This window comes from Bos indicus x Bos taurus, chromosome 1 (assembly GCF_003369695.1).
Source record: "Bos indicus x Bos taurus breed Angus x Brahman F1 hybrid chromosome 1, Bos_hybrid_MaternalHap_v2.0, whole genome shotgun sequence".
In the NCBI taxonomy this organism is placed as follows: Eukaryota; Metazoa; Chordata; class Mammalia; order Artiodactyla; family Bovidae; genus Bos; species Bos indicus x Bos taurus.
The window spans coordinates 152,071,026-152,085,405 of NC_040076.1; the positions used below are offsets into that span (position 1 = coordinate 152,071,026).

The 14,380-nt window shown below is 38.5% G+C and overlaps 1 protein-coding gene across 3 annotated transcripts in view; it reads right to left on the minus strand.

Annotated features, from left to right (window-relative positions):
* Positions 1 to 14,380, minus strand: part of ANKRD28 (ankyrin repeat domain 28) — a 217,960-nt gene that overhangs the window by 27,015 nt on the left and 176,565 nt on the right. For all 3 annotated transcript variants that reach the window (XM_027549361.1, XM_027549374.1, XM_027549368.1), the window contains 4 exons: positions 13,398 to 13,538; positions 2,171 to 2,282; positions 1,214 to 1,240; positions 721 to 795 (listed from right to left, as the gene is read on the minus strand). In XM_027549361.1, coding sequence (XP_027405162.1) covers positions 721 to 795; positions 1,214 to 1,240; positions 2,171 to 2,282; positions 13,398 to 13,538 — 355 coding nt within the window. The remainder of the gene's footprint in view (positions 1 to 720; positions 796 to 1,213; positions 1,241 to 2,170; positions 2,283 to 13,397; positions 13,539 to 14,380) is intronic.

Genomic DNA, 14,380 nt, shown 5'->3' on the forward strand with positions numbered 1-14,380 from the left:
ATGGGTCACTGAACTTTTAGTGACACACACTAAGTACAGACCCTTAAAACAGTTTACTGCACTTGAAACCAGAGGTCTCACTAACAGTGACAGGGCCCAATTCTCCTGACTCTTAAAGTCCCCCACCTCCCACAACATGCTGTGTTTCAAAGATAATTCTTCTTTCAGCACAGAGGAATGAGATTGAGCCCTGCCTGAAATCCATAAGGTAATTCATTCCTATATATGACTTAACTGTCACACTCTCTCCTAACCTCCTCTTAGTGATGGACATTAGTGACACTAGAAAATCATGAAATTAAATCCTATAGCACAAGCAACCGAAGGACCAGTGAACACACACTTACCACCCCAAAAATCACAAAGTAAGCAAAACATTGTAGAAATGCCACAGAAATTATTGTTCTTGTATTATCTGCTTAAGAATGCAGAAGCCATTCCACTAGGGCGGGTCATTTTAAAGTTCACATCTCAGGCATATTCTCTCCTTAGAGCAGGTCTGGGGGAAATTAAACTCATCCCCCTCTCCTTTTTTTTAAAAGACAAACAAACAAAAGCACATTGAAGAATTCTCTGTATTAGGCAAGTTCTTACAGCCTTAATTCTATGATCATCATTATTAGGACCCAAAGTTCTCCGTCCTAGTTTGAGTCAACACAAACAGGTATGAGATATTTTCAGTAAACCAGCCATCAAGTTGGCTGTGAAGGCAGTACTTACAGCCAAGTGTAAAGGGCTTATTGTTGCTCTATTGTCTGAATCATTCAGCATGTCTGTTCCCGATGTTTCCATTAACTGAGAAAGAAAAGAATTTTAAATGTCAGAAATGGCACTTTTAGACATACCATAGCAGTTATTCCTGGTCCCCCTCCCCCAAGTTCAAATCCATTTTTAGAGTATAAGTGGATACTTGACATGAATTTAAAAATCCCAAAACATTATATTATGAAAACTAAGCTCAGAAACCTTACAGAGTGGATTATCCTGAAAACCTGGACCCCAAACTAAGAGTTTTGAGGGAATGGCTACAAACTCCGACTTTGAAAGAAATGCTGTTTAACTGCCACCAAGTGAGAACCACCTCCCTCCCCCTCCCTTACATGATTTCTGTCACCATCTTTGTTCCCAGGAATGTGTCAGACGGGCTCCAGTTCGAGTGAGAGCAAATACTTAAATACTCTGAATAGTAGTGGGAAAACTGATTAATACTTACAACATCTAAAGGAGTTTCACTTGCAATCTGAAATAAAATTTAAAATAAAAATATTGAGTTGAAGAAGCAGTCATATATAGTAAAGAGATAAATGCAAACTATATGTCTTTATTTACCTATGGCTTTGTTAAATTCCCTTCTGAACTTGTGCTTTGCCTCCAAAAATTTATAGTCTTTTTTTAAGTAAACAACTTAAAAGACTAGACCAAAAATCTATATACATGGGTCTCAGATTTTAGTCAGGAAATACCATACTAACCTAAGGAAATAGTATTTCTGCAGCAGGGTTCTAAATGCTATATTAAGTATGACAACCTCCTTTTTCTTTTTTATACCCACGCTTCTTGAATTTTACTCCCCCTTTAAGGAAAGCAATGTTGATTTATAAGTAAACTTAACTGAAGAAACCTGTAACGTGAGGCATGTACCACACACCTGAGAATCATGTAACTTGCCTTTTGGTTTGGCTGAGTTGGGTGAACGGTGTATACATTCAGGAATGAGACCACATTTGAAATAAAAAGTTCCTCTGCAGCAGATGAGTCTCCCTTCTCAGGACAGACTGCTAGTAGACTGGGCCTTTCAGAACTCCTAAATATGCAGGGGGGATCTTCTCATAGGGACATGTATTTCTCACATATGACAAAGTTACAGTTTAATGCCTTCTGGAAAATGTTTCACGAGGCAGGGGCAGTGAATGTTAGGTGGGCATGGGGGTTTCTAAGGGAAGGACACAAGGAGACCTCTCCAGAGATCTAATTTCTTTCTGTCCCCTTTCTCTGTGAAAGGGAAAAGGGAATGAAAGAAAGCTTAATGAGGCAAGTGTGAATTTAAGATGGAAAGGGATTCTAAAGATATTACAAGGCATTTATTTCTTGATTCATTTATTCTCATTGTCATTACATTATTAGAACATAAACTCACACTTGTCCTTCCACAAGAACTCAGGATTCTTACCAGCTGAAGACACAGACGGTGACCATATGCAGCTGAATAATGAACGGCATTGTATCCTTGCTTGTCCCGGATCCCTGGATTTGCATCATTTCTTAATAAGTATTCCAGGCACCTATTAGAGTAAGACATATTCAAAATTCTAAATCCTGCATTTTAACCAGTGATAAAAACAAAGACAAACTCAAAACTGGCAATTTTTCTTACACTTGAATAATGTAAAAATCATAAATATACCTACACTACATAAATTTATCATTTAAATGACACCAACTGTAAGTATCATAAAGCCACAAATTAAATGTTCGTAAGAGAGTCTTCTTTATTCACAGCTTGTCCGTGTACGGCACCAGTCAGCCTACTCAGTGTTTGACAGGATTAGATTCCCAGTGGCGGGAGCGTCCAATCTATCTGGACCACAGAGTAAGTATGATATCTCATTAGGAAGCTCAAGAAAGGATGTAAAATATCTCCCAAAACCAAGATCAGAATTCAAAGATCTTGCTTTAGAGACCTGGGAAGTGTGGGAACAACGCACACCTGCTACACAGGTAACAAGGGAGGTCTTCTCACGGGAAACAGGCTTCATTCCCGCTATTACACTATGAAGAGAGCAGTTTTAAAAGGACTTTAAGACTCACAATTTGTTGTAAGTTTGATAAATGTTATCGTTACTACAGCCAAAAAAAAGAGTACTGAATTAGAAACTAAAAGATTTATCTCTAGAGTTAGTTTGATACCATCCACCTTGGACAAATAGTTTCTTCACCTTTATGGTGAAATGGCTTTTGTTTATTCATCTTATAGATGGAGGTACAAATTCAACTAAATAATCTAAACACCATTCATGTTTTTTATTAAGTCTGCTTTAAAAACACAGACATTTCACTCAAGGGCATATCTTTCTATCTTTAATCAAGTTCTCTAGATGTGAATGATAAAACAGCAATAGTTCTCCTTACAAAGACTTGAATACAAGACAGATTCTATCAGTGGAACAACCTATTTTAAGATAACTTGCTGATACATGAGTACAGGGAAAAAAAGATTTATTTAAGGAAAGAAAAACAAGTAGGTTAGTTCATGCTTACTTTCTGAAGTAGGAGGGCAAGTCTCAAAGCACTACTAACCGTGACTAGTTGCAAGTATACAGCATTAAATGGTTTGAAATAATTCAACCATAATACATCCAGAAGTTCCTATCAATCACAGTGTTTAATAGTTTACCTTCACATTATTAGATGATTTGTCTCCTACAGCAAAACAAAGACTAAAAGTTGATTTACAACTATAAAATTACTTCTATTGCCATGCCTTTCAAATTTTGCTAAAGCAGTATGAATTTTCATAACTACTTTGTAAGCATTATCTTTAACAAATGAAAAAATTACCGACATTCAGGAAAAGTAAATCACTTGCTCCCAATCTTTTGGTTAGAAGCAAGGACTAGACCTCATGTCTTTTCTTCAGGTGTTCTTGCTACAAATGTTTCAGCACAGGGGTTAATGAGTTAGTGACACTTTAACATGGGTGTTTATAAAATACTGAGCCACAAAACCGCTTAATCTTGAAAATCTAGACCTCACTTTTGACTTGCAATTGAGAAGGCAAAGAGTCGATCCTCACTTTCTCACTGTAAGTTAACACATGGTCATTTTATAAAACTCAGAAAATTAAGACAGGAAAATTTTCTATGAAACCCTCCTTCCCCTAAAATTAACTATATATATACAAAATCTGGAGGAATATTTATGGCTAAATATCTCCTCCTTCCCCTAAAATTAACTATCTATGCAAAACCTGGAGGAATATTTGTGGCTAAATACCTAATAAACCACACTCACTGTTAAATACTTTGTTTTCTTCATCTGTTAGACAAATTAAATATCTTCATTCCAATTAGCATGTAATTTAAACCGGGGAGATGCTCAAACCATTTAAATTTCTCCTACTCTTCCTCCACCACCATAACTCCTACCACTTTTTCTGGACTGAATGCAACCCATGTGCTCCATGGCTGGTCAGAGCCCTGGGAGAGGAGCACGTACCCAGGGGCAGGGAATGGGGCACTGTCAGCAGACGCCTCCGACTCTCCCTGACCACAGGGCACACACAATAGTCAGTGCTTACATAAGACAGGCATTAACCATAGTTTAAAAACTATGGCTCATAGTTATAGGAAGATTGTAATGTATCAGGTATTGTTTAAGCAATTTTGATACTCTATCTCATATGACACTCTACCTTAATATGCTATAGGAGATCAGTGGAGAAACAACTCCTGAAAGAATGAAGGGATGAAGCCAAAGGAAAAACAATGCCCAGTTGTGGATATGACTCATGATGGAAGTAAAGTCTGATGCTGTAAAGAGCAATATTGCATAGGAACCTGGAAAGTTAGGTCCATGAATCAAGGTAAATGGAAGTGGTTAAACAGGAGATGGCAAGAGTGAACGTCGACATTCTAGGAATCAGTAAACTAAAATGGACTGGAATGGGCGAATTTAACTCAGATGACCATTATATCTACTACTGTGGGCAAGAATCCCTTAGAAGAAATGGAGTAGTCATCATAGTCAATAGAGTCCAAAAGGCAGTACTTGGGTGCAATCTCAAAAATGACAGAATGATCTCTGTTTGTTTCCAAGGCAAACCATTCAATATCACAATAATTTAAGTCTATGCCCCGACCAGTAATGCTGAAGAAGCTGAAGTGCAACGGTTCTATGAAGACCTACAAGACCTTTTAAAACTAACACCCAAAAAGAAGTCCTTTTCATCATAGGGGACTGGAATGAAAAAGTAGGAAGTCAAGAGACACCTGGAGAAATAGGCAAATTTGGCCTTGGAGTATGGAATGAAGCAGGGCAAAGGCTAATAGAGTTTAGCCAAGAGAATGCACTGGTCATAGAAAACACCCTCTTTCAACAACACAAGAGAAGACATTACACATGGACATCACCAGATGGTCAATACCAAAATCAGAATGATTATATTCTTTGCAGCCAAAGATGGAGAAGCTCTATACACTCAGCAAAAACAAGACCAAGAGATGACTGTGGCTCAGATCATGAACTTCTAATTGCCAAATTCAGACTTAAATTGAAGAAAGTAGGGAAAACCACTAGACCATTCAGGTATGACCTAAATCACATCCCTTATGATTATACAGTAGAGTGACAAACAGATTCAAGGGATCAGACCAGATAAACAGAGTGCCTGAAGAACTATGGACAGAGATTCGTGACTTTGTACAGGAGGCAGGGATCAAGACCATCCTTATGGAAAAGAAATGTAAGAAGGCAAAATGGTTGTCTGAGGAGGCCTTACAAATAGCTGTGAAAGGAAGGAAAGTGAAAAGCAAAGGAGGAAAGGTAAGATAAAGCATCTGAATGCACAGTTCCAAAGAATAGCAAGGAGAGATAAGAAAGCCTTCCTCAGTGATCAATGCAAAGAAATAGAGGAAAACAATAGAATGGGAAAGACTAGAGCTCTCTTCAAGAAAATGAGAGATACCAAGGGAACATTTCATGCAAAGATGGGCTTGATAAAGGACAGAAATGGTATGGACCTAACAGAAACAGAAGATATTAAGAAGAGGTGGCAAGAATACACAGAAGAACTGTACAAATAAGATCTTCACGACCCAGACAATCATGATGGTATGATCATTCACCTAGAGCCAGACATCTTGGAAAGCAAAGTCAAGCGGGCCTTAGGAAGCATCACTACAAACATCACTCATAGAGGTGATGGAATTCCAGTTGAGCTAATTCAAATCCTAAAAGATGATGCTGTGAAAGTGCTGCACTCAATATGCCAGCAAATTTGGAAAACTCAGCAGCGGTCACAGGACTGGAAAAGGTCACTTTTCATTCCAATCCCAAAGAAAGGCAATGCCAAAGAATGCTCAAACTAACACACAATTGCACTCATCTCACATGCTAGCAAAGTAATGCTCAAAATTCTCCAAGCAAGGCTTCAACAGTATGTGAACCGTGAACTTCCAGATGGTCAAGTTGGATTTAGAAAAGGCAAAGGAACCAGAGATCAAATTGCCAACATCCTCTGGATCATCAAAAAAGCAAGGGAGTTTCAGAAAAACATCTACTTCTGCTTCATTGAGTACGCCAAAGCCTTTGACTGTGTGGATCACAATAAACTGTGGAAAATTCTGAAAGAGATGGGAATACCAGACCACCTGATCTGCCTCTTGAGAAATCTGTATGCAGGTCAGGAAGCAACAGTTAGAACTGGACATGGAACAACAGACTGGTTCCAAACAGGGAAAAAGAGTCCGTCAAGCCTTTATATTGTCATCCTGCTTATTTAACTTGTATGCAGAGTACATCATGAGAAACACTGGGCTGGATGAAGCACAAACTGGAATCAAGATTTATGGGAGAAATATCAATAACCTCAGATATGCAGATGACACCATCCTTATGGCAGAAAGTAAAGAAGAACTAAAGGGCCTCTCGATGAAAGTGAAAGAGAAGATTAAAAATGTTGGCTTAAAACTCAACATTCAGAAAACTAAGATCATGGCATCTGGTCCCATCACTTCATGGCAAATAGATGGGGAAACAGTGGAAACAGTGACAGACTTTATTTTCTTGGGCTCCAAAATCACTGCAGATGGTGACTGCAGCCATGAAATTAAAGATGCTTGCTTCTTGGAAGAAAAGTTATGACCAACCTAGACAGCATATTAAAAAGCAGAGACATTACTTTGCCAACAAAGGTCCATCTAGTCAAAGCTATGGTTTTTCCAGTAGTCAGGTATGGATGTGAGAGTTGGACTATAAGGAAAGCTGAGCACTAAAGAATTGATGCTTTTGAACTGTGGTGTTGGAGAAGACTCTTGAGAGTCCCTTGGACTGCAAGGAGATCCAACCAGTCCATCCTAAAGGAGATCAGTCCTGAATATTCACTGGAAGGACTATTGCTGATGCTGGCCACCTGATGCAAAGAACAGACTCATTTGAAAAGACCCTGATGCTGGGAAAGATTGAAGGCAGGAGGAGAAGGGGATGACAGAAGATGAGATGGTTGGATGGCATCACTGACTCAATGGACATGAGTTTGAGTAAACTCTGGGAGTTGGTGATGGGCAGGGAGGCCTGGTGTGCTGCAGTCCATGGGGTCACAGAATTGGACATGACTGAGTGACTGAAGTGAAACTCATGGCCATGTGTTAGGTCAGACTATTACTCCCACTTCACAGACGAAATGCACAGAGTTTAAGTAACCCACCCAAGGTCTCACAGCAATGACAGTACAGGTATCAAACCTAATGCTGTCTTACATGCATAACCAAAACAGTTAAAAAGGCTGCTGAATGCAAAGTTGTATACAATAGTCAAATGTATTTCTCTATTTCATAGCAAAAGGAAATTTAAAGACAAGATTTATTTTGACAGTAAAAATATGAAATACTTAGAAATAAACCTAATGATTATAAAAGTTCCAAGAAGAATGTATGATTCCACTTATATAAGGTTAAAAACAGGCAAAAATACACAATGCTATTAGAAGTCAAAATATGATTTCGTTTTTGTGAAAATCTATCTCCATTAAAAGTGTATCTTACGTTTAGATCTTTAATCCATTTTGAGTTTATTTTTGCGTATGGTGTTAGAAAGTGGTCCAGTTTCATTCTTTTACAAGTGGTTGACCAGATTTCCCAGCACCACTTGTTAAAGAGATTGTCTTTAATCCATTGTATATTCTTGCCTCCTTTGTCAAAGATAAGGTGTCCATATGTGCGTGGATTTATCTCTGGGCTTTCTATTTTATTCCATTGATCAATATTTCTGTCTTTGTGTCAGTACCATACTGTCTTGATAACTGTGGCTTTGTAGTAGAGCCTGAAGTCAGGTAGGTTGATTCCTCCAGTTCCATTCTTCTTTCTCAAAATCGCTTTGGCTATTCAAGGTTTTTTGTATTTCCATACAAATTGTGAAATTATTTGTTCTAGCTCTGTGAAGAATACTGTTGGTAGCTTGATAGGGATTGAGTTGAATCTATAAATTGCTTTGGGTAGTATACTCATTTTCACTATATTGATTCTTCCAATCCATGAACATGGTATATTTCTCCATCTATTAGTGTCCTCTTTGATTTCTTTCACCAGTGTTTTATAGTTTTCTATATATAGGTCTTTAGTTTCTTTAGGTAGATATATTCCTAAGTATTTTATTCTTTCCGTTGCAATGGTGAATGGAATTGTTTCCTTAATTTCTCTTTCTGTTTTCTCATTATTAGTGTATAGGAATGCAAGGGATTTCTGTGTGTAAGACCAGAAACTATAAAACTCCTAGAGGAGAACATAGGCAAAACACTCTCCGACATACATCACTGCAGGATCCTCTATGCCCCACCTCCCAGAATATTGGAAATAAAAGCAAAAATAAACAAATGGGACCTAATTAACCTTAAAAGCTTCTGCACATCAAAGGAAACTATTAGCAAGGTGAAAAGACAGCCTTCAGAATGGGAGAAAATAATAGCAAATGAAGCAACCGACAAACAACTAATCTCAAAAATATACAAGCAACTCCTACAGCTCAACTCCAGAAAAATAAACGACCCAATCAAAAAATGGGCCAAAGAACTAAATAGACATTTCTCCAAAGAAGACACACAGATGGCCAACAAACACATGAAAAGATGCTCAACATCACTCATTATCAGAGAAATGCAAATCAAAACCACTATGAGGTACCATTTCAAGCCAGTCAGAATGGCTGCGATCCAAAAGTCTACATGCAATAAATGCTGGAGAGGGTGTGGAGAAAAGGGAACCCTCTTACACTGTTGGTGGGAATGCAAACTAGTACAGCCACTATGGAGAACAGTGTGGAGATTCCTTAAAAAACTGGAAATAGAACTGCCTTATGATCCAGCAACCCCACTGCTGGGCATACACACTGAGGAAACCAGAAGGGAAAGAGACACGTGTACCCCAATGTTCATCGCAGCACTGTTTATAATAGCCAAGACATGGAAGCAACCTAGATGTCCATCAGCAGATGAATGGATAAGAAAGCTGTGGTACATATACACAATGGAGTATTACTCAGCCATTAAAAAGAATACATTTGAATCAGTTCTAATGAGGTGGATGAAACTGGAGCCTATTACACACAGTGAAGTAAGCCAGAAGGAAAAGCATAAATACAGTATACTAACGCATATATATGGAATTTAGAAAGATGGTAACAATAACCCGGTGTACGAGACAGCAAAAGAGACACTGATGTATAGAACAGTCTTATGGACTCTGTGGGAGAGGGAGAGGGTGGGAAGATTTGGGAGAATGGCAATGAAACATGTAAAATATCATGTAGGAAACGAGTTGCCAGTCCAGGTTCGATGCACGATGCTGGATGCTTGGGGCTGGTGCACTGGGACAACCCAGAGGGATGGTATGGGGAGGGAGGAGGGAGGAGGGTTCGGGATGGGGAACACATGTATACCTGTGGTGGATTCATTTTGATATTTGGCAAAACTAATACAATTATGTAAAGTTTAAAAATAAAATAAAATTAGAAAAAAAAAAGTGTATCTTAGTGAAATATATCTATGCATTCATAAACACATGTATCTATAACCACACGAACACAGAAAAGGCTATTGACAGATATATAGTAGGTCTGTAATTCTGATGACAGTATGCTGCTGCGGCTGCTAAGTCACTTCAGTCGTGTCTGACTCTGTGCGACCCCACAGACGGCAGCCCACCAGGCTCCTCTGTCCCTGGGATTCTCCAGGCAAGAATACTGGAGTGGGTTGCCACTTCCTTCTCCAATGCATGAAAGTGAAAAGTGAAAATGAAGTCGCTCAGTTGTGTCCAACTCTTAGCAACCCCATGGATTGTAACCTACTAGGCTCCTCCGTCCACGGGATTTTCCAGGCAAGAGTACTGGAGTGGGGTGCCATTGCCTTCTCTCGATGACACTATGAAGGACATGAAATGATCTACATAAATTTATGGAAATACCTGTGTTACTGGTAGTTATCACAGAGGAAAAGGCATGAGGAGGTCGTCTTCTTTATACGTAATCAGAATAAGCACCCCCAGCCCCAGGTCCTCACCCTTGTGCTCATAGGCAGCCCTATTTCTGTTCAAATGGCAAAGAGAGTTTTGTTTATAAGTACTGAATACATTTAATACTTTTGTTTGCTGAGTCATGACTGCTTATAGTGATTGCAGGCATCAGGATGATGGGGACAACTAGCAGGGTGAGTAGAAATGATGTCATGTATTTTTCCAACATTGATGGAAATTGGACAGAGGGACACACAGAGAGTAGAATTGTGCTATTAACTGTACATTAATAATCTGCCTCAAATGCGGGAGACCCGGGTTCGATCCCTGGGTTGGGAAGATCCCCTGGAGAAGGAAATGGTAATTCACTCCAGTATTCTTGCCTGGAGAATCTCATGGATGGAGAAGCCTGGTAGGCTACAGTCCACGGGGTCACAAAGAGTCGGACACGACTAAGCGACTTCACACACACACACAATTATAATAAGTTAGTATTTGTCACTTTGAAAACAGAGAACCAATGGCAGTGTGTCAAAAATCCCACAGTGTATACAATGTTCCCTGGGGAGGGTAACAGGACATTATCAAACAACTGTTCAAGAAGGAAACCAACAGACACAAATTACTAATAACAGTATTTGAAGCCATGGGAATTTATTTATCCTTTTAGAAAATATTTCACTCTGGCTTTGGCAGCAGAATGAATTATTTCAGATTCTCTTACTATTACCTAACCTATTCCAGGGATTTATAGCCTTGGAATCCAAAAAAATAAACCAACGCTTTAATTCTACTATGTAAGCCTCCAAAACTTGCTGAGAGAACGCCTCTGGTACTCTGTGGTTACTGTGGCGTAGAGCTTCCAGAAGTTCCCAGGGAACAAATCAGAGTTAATAAATGATGGTGTTAGAGAAGACCTCAGGGATTCTGATACTTTAAAAATAAGAGAGGCTCCAAAACCAGCGCTAGATTCTTTAACACGCATGACCTCAGTTTTCCCCACAACTCTGAGAATGAAGCCTACTTCTTAGAATTGTGGGGAAAACTGAGGTCATGCGTGTTAAAGAATCTAGCTTCTCTGGTGGCTCAGACGGTAAAGAATCCGCCTGCAATCCAAGAGACCTGCATTTGATCCCTGGGTTGGGAAGATCCCCTGGAGAAGGGAATGGCAACCCACTCCAGTATTCTTGCCTGGAGAATCCCATGGACAGAAGAGCCTGGAGGTCTATAGTCCGTGGAATCCCAAAGAGTTGGACATGAGTGAGTGACTAAGACTTTCACTTTTTCAGGTTTCATTCTCATTTTATAGATAAGTAAGTTTTTGCCTAACAATTACTTGCTCAGGCTCAAAGAGGATATTATGAAGACCTCAACACTTAAACTGGGTCTTTTGGAATAAAGCTCATGTTCTTTCTAGTACATCAGGCTGCTTGTATTGATACTGAGAATTAAGTGTCTAAGTAATAAATATCTCTAGCCTACTGCTCAAAACAGCTTATATTAGTTAATAAAACTAACAATTTAATTCACTTCAGTGCTAAGTACAGTTCTAAAGAAAAAGTAGACTGGCTTAAAATAAAACCACAAATCTCAAACAGTATAGGTTCAGCATTGTCATTTTTATGTTTTTGTGTAGGAATTCAGGTTTAACTGTCTAAGGGCAGGAGAAGCACGGGGTAATCTCTGTGTCTATGTGACCTCAGTGGAATTTATGCACATCACTGGGCAATATCCAATAAGCAGTTATGGGAACAGTGGTAAAGGACTACCGATGTGATCTAGTCATTTTAGCTATCATCTATTTTAGGAAAACCTATAAACCAAATCTTGAAATTATAAAATTTATAAAATAGAGAATAATCAACTCACCTAAGTTTACCCAAATACTTTCTGACTTACAAAGTGTTTATCACAGATTTTCTTTAAAGCTCTACTGCCCAAAAACATAATTCAAATAATTTACAGCTTCTCTCAAAAACTATCTATATTTAACTATTTTGATATATACGGAACTGTATATATTATATATTTCTCCAAAAAGAAAGTATAGTAATTCTTCAGTATCCAAGGGGGATTGGTTCCAAGAGTGCCTGTGGATATCAAAGACCATGAACCCTCAAGTCCCTTATAAAAAAGCGAACATAACCCTACAATGAATATAGTCAGCTCCCCAAATCTGCAGATGCAGAACTAGCAGACACAGAGTGCTGACAGCGTATTTACTAGAGCTTTCAAGATTAGAATTTTAACCACAAATCCAACATAACAAAAGGGATTTGCAATTACAGTCACAGATTTTATAATAAATTAATATTTGTGAGTAATATCATTAAATTATGCTTTTTATAAGGAAATAGATCTCTATTAAATGCAACTTCCTTGAAGTATATTTTATAAAATCTTTCCCTCAAAACCTTTGTTTTTATTTTCTACCCTTCACTGACTCAGACTCATGGGGAATACCACAGATCCTGAAGATATCTTCTCTGTCTCTAATGAGCTCATTTTCTTCCAAGAAGGCAATATACATTAAGGTACAGACATCTGACCAACTTCAGGTGAAAATTAATTATGAAAGAATTTATAAATCTCTCATTTGTTTTTATTAAGTCATCCTTGGGCAACATTTACTCACTCGCTGTCTACATAATTTACTTAAGTTAATATTTAGTACCAACTATGTCCAATTCTGCCAGTTCAATTACTCCCCATTTAAACACACATTTACAGGGATCCCTTGGGAATATGATGCTCTATCTGAAGGATACTGGTATTCCAATCTCCGCCCTATCCTCTTGACGGCACTGTCTGTCTACCTCTTGCCTCTCCTTTTCCCTGTGATACACTCAGCACTGCTGCCTCTGAGAAGTCACGTGGAAAAAGCTTGGAAGTGGGAGATACTAAGATGTGCTTTTGGAAGGGAGGACAAAAAGGGACCTTTATACTTCTTCTACCACCTCATTAGTTCATAAGGCAGGTTGCTGAGTAGAAGCAGGTAGTAATAACTATGATTAAGAATAACTATAAAAACAACTTATTTTCCACACTGAACACTCAGGGAAAGAAATAATAAAGAGTACAAAAAGGAAATACAAATTTGCTATGAAAGCCGCCACCTGTCTGCAGGTGCTGGTCCACAGAGACGACGACCCTGCACTCTCACCACGAGACACTCACTTGCCGTCCGTGTCTGACGTCGCTGCGTAGTGCAGGGGCGTGCATCCTCGCTCATCAAGGTCATTCACGCTTGCTCCTGAGCCCACAAGAGCAAACAGGCACTGGTAGTTGCAGTTGGCAGCAGCGTAATGCAGTGGAGATCTTTTTGCCCAAATTAATTAAAAAAAAAAAAAAAAAAAAGTCAGGGACACACCCCAGGAAGTAAGAGCACAGCTGATCCACCCAGTTATAAATACTGTATTTATAGTAAGTTGGAGGTTGATTTCTGCCATATACTAAGTCTTTCAAAGGGCCAGACAGAAAGCTAGGAGGAGAAACCAAGATGCCCGAAAGCCTCTAAGAAAACAAAATAAGACAGAAACACAGTTAAAAGTAAAAGAATGTAAAATAAGATAGAAACACAGTTAAAAGCATTTCATAGCTTAGACAGTAACAATTACAGGTTTTTGAGTGAATTATGGATACCCTTCATATTCTGCTCCAAAACTTGAAAACTTGTATTCTTCTTCCTCCCTAATACCATCAGCAATCTAAGAAGAGTTTTCATTTTAACAAAGCTTCCCCTATACTAATACAAATGTTTCACAGTACAGAGGTAGCACCTTCTGTTATGTCTCGGTTGAGGAATAAATGGTAAGAAAAATACAGAAGTATGAAAAAGAATGCTGTAATATCAACTATATGGGAGAGCTTCACAGTAATATCAGATTTCTCAAGCAAAAATGTATACTTTTGAAGATTTTTCATCATTTTGAAGAGCTAGGGTACTGTGTTAATTACTAGAGACTGAATATTTGTAGCTTATTTCTTTCCAGTTACTGAAATGAAAAACAATGCTATTAAATTTAGGAGTTTCTGTATTTAGATTACAAAACTATAATGATTCATGACTTTTCATTTACAAAAAGAGGAAGAAGAAAGAAAACAGAAAAGTGAAGGTGAATTTAGTCCAGAGTCTTCATGGCATATTGTTTTCTAAAATA